This window comes from Oryzias latipes, chromosome 21 (assembly GCF_002234675.1).
Source record: "Oryzias latipes chromosome 21, ASM223467v1".
NCBI lineage: Eukaryota > Metazoa > Chordata > Actinopteri > Beloniformes > Adrianichthyidae > Oryzias > Oryzias latipes.
Genome location: NC_019879.2, coordinates 22210952 through 22225801, shown reverse-complemented (window position 1 = coordinate 22225801; position 14850 = coordinate 22210952). Strand labels below are relative to the sequence as shown.

At 39.1% G+C, this 14850-nt stretch overlaps 1 protein-coding gene across 2 annotated transcripts; it reads left to right on the top strand.

The window, feature by feature from the left end:
• Positions 1-2856: 2856 nt before the first annotated feature.
• sp3 (Sp3 transcription factor) lies at positions 2857-14525 on the top strand. Of its 2 annotated transcripts, XM_020712954.2 has the most exons (7): positions 2857-3039; positions 3326-3384; positions 3459-3556; positions 5837-7064; positions 9788-9971; positions 10056-10252; positions 12740-14525. In XM_020712954.2, the coding sequence occupies exons 3-7, from the start codon at positions 3488-3490 to the stop codon at positions 13030-13032; spliced, it is 1971 nt and encodes a 656-aa protein (XP_020568613.1). In that variant the 5' UTR covers positions 2857-3039; positions 3326-3384; positions 3459-3487; the 3' UTR covers positions 13033-14525. The 2 variants fall into 2 exon arrangements, with proteins under 2 accessions (XP_020568613.1, XP_004081808.1); XM_004081760.4 differs by lacking the exon at positions 3326-3384.
• The last annotated feature ends 325 nt before the right edge of the window (positions 14526-14850 follow it).

Sequence of the window (14850 nt, the reverse complement as noted above, 5' to 3'; positions counted from 1 at the left end):
GGGGGATTTTATACATTTTTCTTTTGTTGCTAAAATAAATAATTGACACCATTAAGATATTAAAGATAAGAGGCTCTAGATTCGGGGAACTCCAAATCAAATTTTTGTCTGATTTGACCAGTTATTTTGTAAATACAGAGAAACAGCAAGCTTCTAAGGATTCCTGAAGGCCTCTAAGTTAGACCCTTAATTGCATGAATCTTGAACAGTATTTATATACATGTCTTTAACAAATAAAGAGGATTCCCAAAGGCACACTTGGAGTCATAACTTTCTCAGTAAAACAGAGACAACCTTCCCCTGCTGTGAGTTCAAAAAGTGCATTAAAAACAATCTTCTAAAAACCTAAAATATCATTTGCTGCAAGAAAGTGTTTGGCTTTTGCATTAAAGACAGATAACAAGTAAGTCTACACAGTTTTAACTGAAATTTAAAATAGTTTACAGAAGCCCTCTGCATAAACTTGTTTTAGGAGATTTTCTGATGCGTTTTGCTTTATGCGTTTTTGCTTTTTAAAACTATGAGAAAAAAAAGGATTTAAAAATCTCCTTGGCTATTGTGGGTATTGTACATTGAGGATTCTGCTCTTGGATTTTTGTGACCTTTCTTAGGTTTTAGTCATGCTCTGTTTTCCTTGTCAGTCTCCCCAGGTTAAGGAAAGGTTGATCATCCACAGCTGTCTTAATTGAGTTAATTATCTTCAGTGTATTTAAGTTTCTACCCCCCCCCCCCAGTTGTTCATTGTCTGGTCATTAGCTTTGTCACTTTTTTGCATTTTGGGGGCATTCTTGGTGTTGTCATTCAATGGGTTCCTCCAATTTGTGCTACTCTTGACAGAACTTTATCATTTAAAACTAAAAACATTATTTTATAAGGTGGATTTATTACGTCTTAATAATCTAAGTCTTGGGCATTTAAAAAATGTAAAACTCAAATGGAACATTCTGTTTTAACACCCAATGTAATTTTAACATCTACTACTGAAAACAGATTTTAAACCATATGCTTTTTGTTTGGAAATAAATGCAACACATTCAGACTTATAAACTAACACAATTTTCAGCTCAACAGTGTATAACTTTTAATTGTTACTATTTTAGACAAAAATTGAACGAATGTTTCTATTTCAAGTGCTTCAGAGTTGGCACTTGCAGGTATTTGTTATTCTGTCCACACTTCTCCATGCTGCACCACTTTCAATTTTCTCTCTGTCCCATTACAGTGCCTCCAGTAGGGCCGTTTCTCTCTGTGGGGTCACTCTTGTGGACTGGCCTTCATGAAAACAACTGTCAGTATGTTAATATCAAACACTAACAGCCATTGTGGACTCACTCGGATATCTATACATTTCTGCAATGTGTCATTGCAGCATTGTCAACTTCTAAAATTCCCCCTCAACATGGTTGTGACATAAAAAAAGAATTTTCTGCATTTAACTTATTTTTTGTTAGTGTAAAATTGTATTTTTGTCACTTCTTTTTGAAGATAAACAGTACGCACAACGTGTGTCTATGCAGTGGGTCTTTATATCAGACACTGAATCTTTATAGGTGCGCTTAAACTCCCACGGAGAAATTGTTGAGAAAACTTCACAGATTCCTCTTATGAGGTGGAGAACACAGTCTGTCAATACATTCTGATTCACTTTGTGCACAGCTTCTGCTGGAGACAACATTCTCTGCCTAAAGACAAACATAATGGAAGTTTCATGTCTGTGTAGGCCACTGCATCCATCACCAAGCTGCATTTGTATTGCTTTTAAGATATTTAACTTTTCCCTTTAACTCGGAGGTCTTTGTAGAAATTGTTGATTCGTTTCCAAGGACTCCTGGAGTAAGACAGACGCAGCTGCAAGGTTTTTCTAAAGCTGTTTCCATTGGCCTCTGTTTACCTGACACTTGGATTGACAGCAGAGTGATTGGAAATATCCACCATTCACTGCAGTGAGCTCCTGAGTGCATGGAAAGTGCTTTTGTAGTCTGGCTGTAATGGGCCAAGTTTGAATTGAAGGTTGGGAAAAATAGCCTCACTGCAGTCGCGCACCGTGAGGAACTGACACACCACAAATAATACTCAGAAGTGGGGCTCTGATAAAATCACCACCACAGAACAGATACAATAGCGCAGAGGGTCTCATTTCAATTCACTTTCACAATGTTGTAATGTGCACAGTCAGATGGAGACGAGAAAAATCCACTCATACACATTCTGGTCAACAGTGCAACTGTGGAGAAGCACAAAAATTGGTTTTATTTTTAATTAAAAACATAAAAAAACAATACACTTAAAACAGACAATAGATAACAGAATAAAAACTACTGTTGGTTTTCTTCATTATGTTGGAATTTAATCTGGTGTATTCAGCGGCTGTTTTAAAATGTTTTTTAAATCAAGCTTAATTATAAAGTTTTGCCATTTATACATACGTATGCACTGTATAGTTTATATTTGTATGTATGTAAATTTTAAACTTCCTGCTCTTTTGAATATTAATTTAACATGAACAGTCAAATAAATCCATCTATATATTTTTGAGGATTAATCTTAAATTTACTCTGATTAATATCATAAGTGTAACCAAAAATGTAAAATTTAAAACTTTCTCAGTGATGTACTCCGTGAACAAGTAAACGTACCTTTCTGAGTAAATAGGGTTAAATAATTTGTATTAAAAAAATATCACAAATGAAACGCAATTTTAGCAAAGTACAGTATTCGTTTTGCCCCTCAATGTAACCAAGGTTGCTTCCACCAAAAATGATTGGCAGGTCAAGTGACCAATAATAGTACAGGAAGAGAAAGTGATAACCAATCAGCTTCAAACAGAACGGTGGGATTTCCTGTGTGTGACGCAAATACTCCAGGCAACAGTGGAGGCCCCACCCTTTGTGTTGCTTACAGTCCGTCAATCAAAGTTCAACAAAATCTGACGGATATCCCGCATTTTAGATCGTATAAAGTCTATTTAATCCGCCGGTCATGTTCTCGAGCTTGTGACCACCTGGACCCTGCGTTTTAAAACAAGTCAAGCAATGACTGGTATGTCATGTCTATTATTCCTCACCTACGTAAGGCTAGCGAGCTATGTATGTCGGGCATCATTTGGCTAATTTAGCTCGCTAGCAGGCTAGTATTGAAGTTGGTCGGTGAGACCGCTAATCATCGCTGGCTAACTTAGCATTTTGTAGCCAACACTCGTTAGCGGAGCTAGTAAGGTTAGCTTTTTAAGGTCTCTAACTTGTCAACTCTCCTCTCATTCACTTCAGTTAGTGACTATTAGTGTGACTTTGCTGTTTTGGGGATATTTGCGTTTTTGTACTTGTAGTTGTGTAGTAGTTCATGATGAAAGCTTTGCGGCGCGCGCCTGAGCTGTACGCGTCTCAGGTATGTTTAATTGACATTAACGTTGGTATTTTTTTCTCACCTTGGCTAACGGACTCTCTATTTTCACGTCTCAGCTCCAGAACAGCCGCTGAAGGCCGATGATATGGCTGCCTTGGATGCTGATGGAAGCCAGAACGACTTTGTACAGGAGGAGGAAGACAGGGGGAACCAGGTAAGACCCCCAAGACGCTTGTGTCAGAGCAGCCCATGTTGTGATTTGTTACCTACAAAAAGTTCATGTATCCGAAACTTGGAGGAAGATTACAACCTAAAGCATCACAAGCTCCATTCTTCAAAACCATTCTAGTTGTTTTGGGATACATCTGACAAGTCAAACAAGACTTAAACTTATTAAAATAGTCAGTCGTTTGGCCTAAGTGGTTCATCTTAGAAAGTCATATGATTTCCCACATCTAAGACGAGTCCCCTTCTTTATAGTCGTGACTATTTATCACCAATTTCCTTTAAAGCTGCACAATATATAAAAGGACATTCAACCTTCACCCTCTACTGGACTCAACGTGGGTCACATTCATGGGAATGGGCAGATGCGCAAATGTCAACAGAGGTGGAAGTCAGCCCCTATGTTATTTCTAAAACCATTTCAATGGAACTCAAGTTCTCTTATCATGGAGTTTGACATTATTTTGAATTACTGATATTTTTGATAACAGTTCAGTCTATGTGATTAAATCTGGATTTAGTGAACTTCACACATAGTTTGATGATGTTTTAACAAACAAATGTTTGGGTCTGATGTCTTTGACCTCCAAAATTGACATTTGCATTTTAAAATGTAAAGGCTGTTTTATGATAAATAGCCATCCTATTTTGTGACCAGAAAAAACAAGTCACCAAAACAGAATATATATGTTCTCACATGATAAATCCAATTAATGCATCATAGAAAAATTCAATGTAAAAAAACGTAGTTGGTTTCAGGAACAGACGTAGAAAGATTTTTAGACAACTATTGTGAGGGATTGCCAAACTAAACATGTTTCCATTTAATCTTTAATTTTTTCTGATTTTCTATCCGCTTGCTGCCTGTCTTCTTGTACCACACAAATACACACACACACACACATATATCCTATGTGTATTTTTAATTTTTTCTAATACATTAGTCCCTGGTTATAATGCGGATAACTTTTGGCGGCCTCACAGTAACAATTTGCAGATTAACAAAAACATTTTTTTGGTTTTGTGTTGTTTTGTTTACTAGACATTGCGTTCTGCATCCTGATTGGCTGTAGACTACTGTCAATCAATCTCCTCCACACCTTTCTTTTGTACTGTACAGAATGCGTTCATATTGCAAAGGTGATCCTTGTCTGTCTGAAAAAAAGTGCATAAAGTTTGTAGAGACACATTTTACAAGATAAAATCATCTATAAGAACTGCAAATTTAAAAAAGAATATATGAATTTGTTGATTTCGCCTTTTGAGTGTTATTTTTAGAACATAATTCCAGCGATAAACGAGTGAGGATTGTATTCCTGTCAGCTACATATGCAACAATTCCATTTAAATAGATCCACTTTGTGTCCACTGCGTTTGTTCAACTATCTCAGTCTCACTATCTACAGATAATATTCTATATGAACGGGCTGCTTAATACTGACAATGGGCATCGGATGTCTCTAAACCATGCAATGTTGCTGTTCTCACCATCATCTTGTGAATGTTATTTTACATTTACTGACAATCTTACTACTATTTAGAATTTTTCTGCTTTACATGTACCAGCCTTTTTGCCTGACTTGTAAACGGTAAAAGGAAAAGAGCTAAATGTTCTGTATTATTGCATTTAAAGACAGTTACATCTCAAGCATGGAGTGGTAGACTTAAATCCTGCTGTTCTCTTGTTTTCAGTCAATATCTGTACATTTTAAAAGCTGAAAACGAAATATTCAACATAGTCCCTGAACTTTGCTGCATTTCTATTATCCAGTCTTTCGATGCGAGATGAGCCAGTAAAACTTTCCACTGTCTGTCCATCCGTCCAGAGGTCTTCTAGATGCTCTTTCATTCTTTATCAGCTGTGTACTCCTTAACATAAATGATTTTATTAAGTCTTAGGGTTGGAAAAAATACTCAGCAAAGCCGACAAACAGTTTTACTGGAAAAGTCTAAAGAAGTCACACGATTTTACAAAAACTCAGGTGTGTATTAAAATTCAGTGGGGTATTTCCACATATCAAAGCTTTTTTATGTATTTGTTATTTTTCAATGTAATATTTTATTCTTCTTTTGTGTTCCCAGTCCTATAACTTGCAATATTAAACACAATGAATGCTTTAATACTTTGGGTCACTGGGGCATTGGTGTGCATTTCTTTCCTTGTTTTGCAAAAGAAAGCAAAAACTTTCATTTCTGTCCTCTTTGTTCCTAAATGAATACTTTTATTTTTTGCATAATTGTTAAAATATTCCTCTTTTTCTTTTTCAAGCCGTCCGATCCATCTGCACAGCTCACTGGAACAGACAGGTGGCAGGTGGTAACCCCCACCACAACAGCAAAGGATGACTCTGGAATTATACAGATCCAAAGTCAGGGAATCTTAACGTCAAACGGACAGTATGTTCTTCCTCTCCAAAATCTACAAAGTCAACCAATCTTCGTGACGTCGGGAAGGGACGCCTCCTCTGCCAATTCAGTGCCTAACATTCAGTATCAAGTAATTCCTCAGATCCAGACGGCAGACGGGCAGCTGAGCTTCTCCGCGTCCAGCGTGGAGGCTCAGAGTTTGACTCAGGACGCCACAGGGCAGATTCAGATCTTGACTGACGGCAGCCAGAGTCTGGGTGTGGCCACATCTGCAAGCATCCTCAACAACAATCAGAACCTCCTTTCACAGACTGGTAATGTGCAGCAAATCCAAGGGGTTTCTGTTGGCAGCTCCACTTTCACCAACCAGGGCCATGTTGTTACCAGTGTGCCTGTGGGCTTGCCCGGGAATATTACCTTCCTTCCTATTAACAGCGTTGACTTGGACTCCCTTGGCCTTTCGGGGGCTCAGACTATAGCAACAGGAGTTACTGCTGACGGCCAGCTGATTATGGCGAGCCAGCCTGCAGAGAGCTCGGAGAGCCTGGCCAAGCCAGAGGACCACCTCTCACAGACACTACCAGCAAGTGACTCGAATGCAAACTCTGAGATGTTTGGCTCCTCATCTTCATCTCAGCTGCATGCTTCAGCAAATGAGAATGATCTGCTGACACAGGACAGTTCTGCAGGTCAGACCGACTCCTCTGCTGCTATTGAAGAAAGTTATGCTCAACAGAACCAGGAGCAGAGCGTGCAGGTGTCTTCAGCCCAGCCGGTCCTCCAGCTTCAGCAGGTGCCTCTTCAGACCACCAACGGTCAGGTGGTCCAGTCCATAGCATCAGCAGGCGGGCAGAATCTCCAAAATGTCCAGCTGATCAACCCGGGGACCTTCATCATTCAAGCTCAAACGGTCACACCATCCGGTCAGATACAGTGGCAGACCTTCCAGGTCCAGGGAGTTCAGAACCTCCAGAACCTCCAGCTGCCCACCACGCCACCCCAGCAGATAACCCTGGCACCTATGCAGACCCTGTCTCTGGGAAACATCAGTGCAGGGCAGATTCCCAACCTACAGACGGTCACCGTCAATTCAATGGGCCAGCAGGAGGGAAACCAGGGCGCCGCTGCAGGTACTATGGCTTTTTACCATTATCCGCTTCAACCAGCAGGTTTTTACATGTCTACTTACCTCTAATATTTTTTTAAAGTGAATTTGGTAGAGCTTTTTTATTTTATTCAAGCCCTTGTCAATTACATCACATCTATATCAAAATCAGAATTACTTTATTGATCCCACATGTGGGAAATTTGTTCGTTACCATAGCCAATGGTTATTGTAGAGCTGAATTTCCGGTATCTGGCAGTTTTGGAGCGGAGCTGTCTGAGCCTCTTAGAGAAGGAGCGGAGCTGTTTGTCCAGAACCGGGTGAAGAGGATGGTCTGGGTTGTCCATAATGGATAAGATCTTGTTTAGTGACCTCCTCTGCATCACTGCTTCAAATGATTCCAGTTTGCAGCCAATGACAGAACCCGCCTTCCCGATCAGCTTGTTCAGTGTTTTGGCGTCACTGACTGCAATGCTGCTTCCCCAGCAGACCACAGAGGAGAACACGACTGGTAGAAGATCTCCAGCATCTTGCTGCACACGTTAAAGGAACTCAGCTTCCTTAGGAAGTAGAGTCTGCTGCAGGCCTTTTTGTATACAGCAGTGCTGTGGCTCCTCCAGCCTCCTCCTATATTCATTATTATGTGCCATTGCTGTATTAATTCCCGTTTTCTCTGCTAATTAAATTTGCTTAAAACAAGTTAAATTTGAAGAGAAGCTAAGGAAAGCACAACTTTAAAAATCTAATCAAACATTTTTGTATACATTCGTTAATTCATTTTTTGTTTAGTTTTACATAATTGGAGCTGTCAAAGCACATTATTGAAATGCCTCATTGGAACATTTTTATTGGAAAAGTCCACATGACTTGCTTGATTAGCCGCTTTCGAACAGCAGTCACTCTTTATTTGTGCTAAACCTGTTCTTGTTCAGCCGCCTCGGTCCCCCCGTTTGTAATTCATACAGCATAAACAAAGGCTCAGCGATGGATCAGCATGCTCTCGCAAACAGCTAACCGCTTTATGGAATAAGTTGAGTGGCGTAATTGCCGTCACAACGTCGTGCTTCAGCCGCTGGGTTACACTTCCCACACATTCCGCCCTGTAACTTCCTCTGTAGACACGCGATCTGAAACTGCAGAGATGCTGAGCAAGGCTTTGGTTTGAGCGTCCTCCACAGAAGCTGGTGGTTTGGATGACGCAGACATGGGGATGTCCTTTTGGGGACTGCTTTGACCTGCTTCACTGAGCTGGGCTACACAGTTCAGACCAGGATGGTGCAGTTGCAGGAAAATTGGATCAAAGCCCCCATTAAGTCTCACTTTTCAATGGTACGATTAATGTTTTTATGAGCGATGCAAGAATTCACTTACCCCACAATTTGGTTTGAACCTCAACTTTTGGGTCAAGGTTTTGTTTCGTCTTGATGAAGGATTTGTGTATTATAAAACAACAACAAAAAAACTAAAAATACAAAAAAATATATATTTTAAATTTCTAATAAGTACTTGAAACTAAAAAAACACCTTTCAGTTGGCTTATGCCAGACATGTCCAAAGTCCAGCCCGTGGGCCATATGCGACCTGCTTTAAATGTTTAACGGCCTGCAGGCTTCTGTCATAAAGTCAACATCATGTGACCCCCACTTTCTAACAGCTCACATTTCTTAATTGTGATTGGCTAAATTACGTTGTAAGTTGTCATAAATCTGTGGCTATTTGACCTTAAGAGCCAATCGAAAAGAACAGATTCAGTGGTTTCACTGCTCAAAACCACAATGGTTTGTAGTTCTGAATAAGATAACTGTTTGTGTTATTTTCCTGTTCACATAATTTAAATGGAGATGTTTACAGTGAGCATTTATGGGTGAAAAATTTACAACATTTCATATGAACCCAGATTGTTGACTAAAGTTTTTTTTCTTTATTTAATTTCTGGCTTCCAAATATGAAATTCGCAGTAATTTTAGTAAAACATGTGTTTAGGTATAATTCTGTTCTTTTTGTGAAGAAGTAAAACATTAAAAAAAGAAAATCAATTGTTTATTTGTATTTAATGTTTCTATAAGGGTTCAAAGATGGTCGGCCCTCAAACATTTTCACCTCACCAAATCTGGACCAAGTTTGGACAGCTCTGGCTTACACTAAACCTACACAAAACAATATTAAATGTATTAAATTGAGCACACCACACGTGTTTGACATTTTCAACGTCAACTATGGAAACATAAGCTGTAGGGAGGAGTCACTTGCACGTGATTCAGTTTGGTTTTAAACTGGGAATTTTGACAGCCGATCACCACTGCTCCAGTGTTCTTAAGTGTTTTTGTCTCCAAATCCTAATCTGCACATCAACATTAAAAAGTCTGGATATTGATGTGAAAGCTTTTTGTTATTATTTTTTTTAGGCAATTAATTTACAAAAACAGGGGGGGGAAACTATATTCTGTTTTGGGTGAACCTCCTTTAATACTCCTGTTTTCTACAGTGGGAGGTTTAGACGATAGTTATGTGTGTGTGTCAAAACCAAACCAAGCTTTGGAAGCCCAAAAGCTAAACCAGCACTGTTCAATAAGATGCAAATCAGGTTATTGGGATTTCCAACGTAACTTTGCATCGCAAAACTTAAAAGTTGAAAGCTGCAAGGAGGTGTTGGTCTCATAAAAGTTAGCAATCGTCTCTTTCTTGGGGTTTTTGGCTCTTACTTTGGGGTTACTTAGAGCTCGGGTTGCTTTTATGATTTATTTTCAGACATTCAGATCAAGGAGGAGCCGGACTCCCGAGACTGGCTCGGCACAGACTCCACACTGAACCCAAGCGATCTGTCCAACCTTCACGCCAGGCTTGTAGATGACGATGACCAGCTTGGCCAAGAAGGCAAGCGGCTGCGCAGAGTGGCGTGTACCTGTCCAAACTGTAAAGACTCAGGTGGCAGGTAAGAAACCCGTCTGATTGCGTTACTAGCTCACATAGTCGTGGAAAAGGAGAAACGGGAAATATGTATGTCTGTGTTCCTCAGAGGATCCGGCACAGGGAAGAAGAAGCAGCACATCTGCCACATTGTGGGCTGTGGGAAAGTTTATGGAAAGACATCACACCTGCGAGCACACCTGCGCTGGCATTCTGGGGAGCGACCTTTTGTCTGCAGCTGGATGTTCTGTGGGAAGAGGTTCACACGCAGCGATGAGCTGCAGAGGCACCGGAGAACACACACTGGTACCCGTCCTTTTTACTGGTGTTTACGTGGCAACGCATCAATTAAAAACCAGCAAATCATGTTAATTTATTCCTGCAAAGGCTGCTTAACTGGCCTGATTATTGCATCCATGCCTTAACGTACTAAATTGATTAACATGCGAGGCATACTTGTGGGCAGCAGAGCATTGTTGCTGTAGAAACGGTAGTTCAGCTTTTCCAGATTCTTTGGAGTTAAGATGCTTTTCATCCTCCAGTAATACTTGGTACAATTTAAAATTTGATCTGATAGAGATGAAACAAAAATTGTGCAAATTGTGATTTGCAAACAAATTGTAAGGATTTCTTTTTCTTTTAATTTCAGATTTATCAAGAGAGAATAATATTCGGATAATCTGCAGAATAAAATATTAAATTTTACTCAAAGAAAATCAAAGGTACACAAAGACAACAGAGGACTTAGACTGAATTCATGACTACAAAAAATAGAATAACTGATGGAAACATTTTTGCTGAAATGTTCATTAAAGACTTGTTTAGTGTATTCACATCTTGATTCTATTGCGTATGTTTTTCTTTTACTGAGGGGGAAGTAAGCAGGAAAGATGCTTCTGGTTAACTCAACTATTCAGTCATTTCTACTTTTCCTCTTGTTTTTTTATCTGGACTCCTGCGAGAAACTAATTTAAAAGATCAAATTAATGCAGAGGTTGAGTGGTTGTGACTGTTTTCTCTGTAGGGGAAAGAAAGAAAAAATGCAAGTAATTAAATATAATATCAATGTAATTAATCACTTTCACGGAATAAATTCAGTTTGACTGACAGCTACAGGATATTTAACTAAAAAAGGCACGAACTAGACAGTACATAAGTATATACCAATAAATGTGACTCTTATTTTGGCGGGGTGTGGGTTAAGCAGCCATCTGTCAGTTGGTTGGGGTTCAAATCCTCGAAATAGTCATTGCGTTCCTGGGAAAAACACTTAATCCTACACTTCCTCCAATTATATTTCGGTTCAAATGCTAACACAGAGTAAATCTGTTTTAATGAGGCGACTTAGGCTGGAAAAATGCAAAATGCTGAAAACGACAAAAAACATCAACTTTATATGAGAACTAGACCAAGTAAGTGTGACATCACCCATTCAGAATGGCTTACTTCCAGCTCCAACCATAGGAAGTAAATTCAGTAACCATTTTTTCCTTATGTGGACACCGCCGTGTTGGAGGCAGACGTCGTGAGTAAGCACTTGGTTAGTCTCGGATTCATCGCATCTATGGCAACCACTCCTGCCATTCACGAGTGAGCTTGTTAGAAGTCCACACCACAATCACTGAAGGCGGGCTCAGGAGAATCTGTCAGTCGAAGCATTTTGAAGGTTGAATGTGGGCGGGGGCAGCAGGTACCACATTCATTTATTGAGAGAGAAAATGTGGGGCGGGGGTAGCAGAGCTAGAATAGTCATTCTGGCAAATAAAATGGCTGAGTAATAGCTGTTTATTTCTTAAAGAAAGTCTTTAGAAGACTTTGGGATTTTGTGTTTCTTGAAGCCGGCACGTACTTCCTGTTTGGAACGCCAGGGGGGAGGGGTCAGTCAGTCAGTCCATTTCTCATCTACAATCAATGGCGTCAACCCCTTGAGATCGTTTTAAAACAGACTTTAATGCACTTTTCCCTGTTGAGACAGGCTTCCAGAAGAGCATTATCAAACATATATATCTTATACATACTATAAGATCCGTAAAAAAATTCAATATAGTTTGTTTTATTTTTTATTTTTATCATTCTGACCTTTTTATTTTGTAGTAACAACTTTTTTTGTAGGAGCACCTCGTGACAGCAGGAACACTTTTCTAGCAGTATTCCCTTCTTCTACTGGATAAATTCCAGCAGATATTTGCCAGTCTGAAGAAAAATAATGTGGCACATTTTTATGGGGTCAAATGTAAGACTTCTGTTTTTATTTTATTTTATTAAATCTCTAGGCTCTGTGGTCACAGCACAGCCACGTCTTAAAAACATGTCCTTGTTAATGCAGTTAGTAATAAGGACTAAGAAATCCAGCTTAAAAACCGGGAACAACATAATTATATGTGAATCTGATGGCTTAATGGCAGGACAGACCATTAGAAAGGATGCATTCACTTCATCCTGATATTGTTTTGCTCCACCATGTCATTGGCAGAGTGAGGCCTCTGACAAGTTAAGCTATAGTAGCGTTTCATTACGCTGTCAGCTGCAACTGTTGGCCATTGCAGTTACCTTTTCAAGAGGATCTTTAATCTTTTTAGCCTTCACTTAAAAATGATTGTATTTAGTTTTGCCAAACTGGCTCTGGGCTCCTCCATTAAAAAATACAATTTTTAACAAGACAGATTAGTTTAACAACAAAATCTTTCAGGTTGAACTTTTGAACTCCATTTATCTGCTTTTTGTGCAGAAATCTGAAGCCGAAATCCGACATCAAACTTTTGCAAACTCTTTTTCTCCCCTTTTTTCTGGCAGGCGAGAAGAAGTTCGTCTGCCCAGAATGTTCCAAGCGCTTCATGCGGAGCGACCACCTGGCGAAACACATCAAAACCCATCAGAACAAAAAAGGCGTGAACTCTGGCGGCGCCGTGGTGGCCTCGATGGAATCGGCAGGTTCCTCCGACAGCATCATCACCACGGCAGGCGGGACCACCCTCATCCTCGCCAACATCCAGCAGAGCTCCAACAACGCCCAGGACATCCTGGCCAACGCAGAGATCCCCCTGCAGCTCGTCACCAAGGTATCAGCCAGCGAAGTCATGGAGTGATCAGAGCTCCACGCATGAACTTCTCATACTGTATACTTCTACCTACATTTTTACTGAAGTTTTGAAGGAAAAATATAAATATATATATATATATATTTTAACACAGACGGTCATTTCATGTATTCTTAGTTTTCTCTGAGGAAAACAAAGGTTAGTGGAGACTAAAAGGTAGGAAAAGACATTGCAGTAAACACAAGGAAATGCCTTATTTTGTACAATAATGTGAACTTGGAAATGTAGGTTTTCAGTTCAAGTCAGATGTTCGTTCTGTCTTCTTTTTCCTAAAAAGAAAATTATTAATTTGGGTTAAATTCTTTGTTATATTTTAACCCAAGTTTTTGTGTTTTCTGGTAAATGAACCTAAACAGCAAATCATCTTTTATTAAGCTCAAGTAAAGTCTTTTTGTTTTTTGAATTTTTTTAATGGTTTCCGCTCACAAAGCTCCTCTTACCTTCAGTCTGTTTTTATGAATTTGTTTACTGTTTTTTGAAGGTAAAATTGGAGGGAAAAAACAACAACAACAAAAAAACAATCAAATGTTTTGTAATTTCTGTAGAACGTATGCTGTTGATATGGCGCATTGTTTGCTTATTCAATATTTTTCGACTGAACTGCTATTTATAGTAGGCTTTACAGAGACAATGCGTTTGTGATAATAAGGGGTCTGAAATATTTCAAAGCTCGCCACTATGTGTAATTCAAATGTGTTCTTTTGTACCCTTTTTGAGATTTTCCAAACAAAACTGGTACCATGTTGTAATATAGTGAAGAAAAAGCCATCGCTTTGGCTGGAATTGCCAAATTTGATCCACAACTCAGGGTCTTGTGACTGCGTTGCTACGAGCGGAGTAATCGACATTCGTAGCCTCTTTGGCCATGGTGGGTTTCTAATTTTTCTTTTTTTTCTAAATGGTTGTAAAAAATGATAACCCTGTCGTCATTTTACTTTGACACATCACGTTTTATTTATGAATGACGAGCCTGTGTTTGTGTTGGAAAATTTCCACAATTGTTTAGGTTTAGGTAATCCTATCAATTAAAAAGAAAAGATACTCAGATGTGGTACTAATTTTAGCGGCACTGTTCTCATCACTTTAATCAGTGTTCCCCCTTTTTTATATTAAAGTACTAAACTGTTATACCTATTGTTAGCAAATACACATCTTTTTTTGGGGTCGTTTTTCACTTTAACCGTGTTACATTCCCCCTTCTTAACCATGTTATGACCTGTTCATCTCCAAATTGTTCAAGAGCAAAAACAGAATCTTGTTTTTTTTTGTTGTTTTTTTGGGTTTTCTTGACAGTTTTGTACTGTGTTAAAATGCCACCTCTACACCCATCCAGCCCTCTGCCAGAGGTTTCTGACTCAATCATCCTTAAACCTACGGCATCTTTTTATTCTTTGCTCAACTTTGAACGTTTTGTCTTTTCTCAATTTTCTGTATAAATATGTCGATATATAACATCAATATAAATCTTTGTTACACCTGGATGTCCTTTCATGTTTGTGTCATTCTGAATTGTATGAATATTTTATGATATTTGACTTCAAAACAACCAAACGTTTTAAACAAAAGGAGATTACATTGTGCGTTCTCTTGAAAAGCTTTTCAGTGGACAGTTTGTCTCCTCTGTGCACTTTACAGTTGGGGTTAGTAGTCCAGTAGATGTCACTACAGCCAAGGGAGCAGGAACAAGATGATGTGTGATCCTTTGACCTTTTTATTTTATTTTATTTTTTTGAGTGGTCGCTATGAAGATGGATCCAAAGTTGGAAATAATCCAGGTTCTCTGCTGCTGGATGCTAATCTCCTGCT

Excerpts from the sequence above, each read along its gene's own strand:
- sp3 (XM_004081760.4), top strand. Across the intron at positions 9,972-10,055 it reads TGTAAAGACTCAGGTGGCAG|AGGATCCGGCACAGGGAAGA; the intron begins GTAAGAAACCCG and ends TGTGTTCCTCAG. Across the intron at positions 10,253-12,739 it reads GCACCGGAGAACACACACTG|GCGAGAAGAAGTTCGTCTGC; the intron begins GTACCCGTCCTT and ends TTTTTCTGGCAG.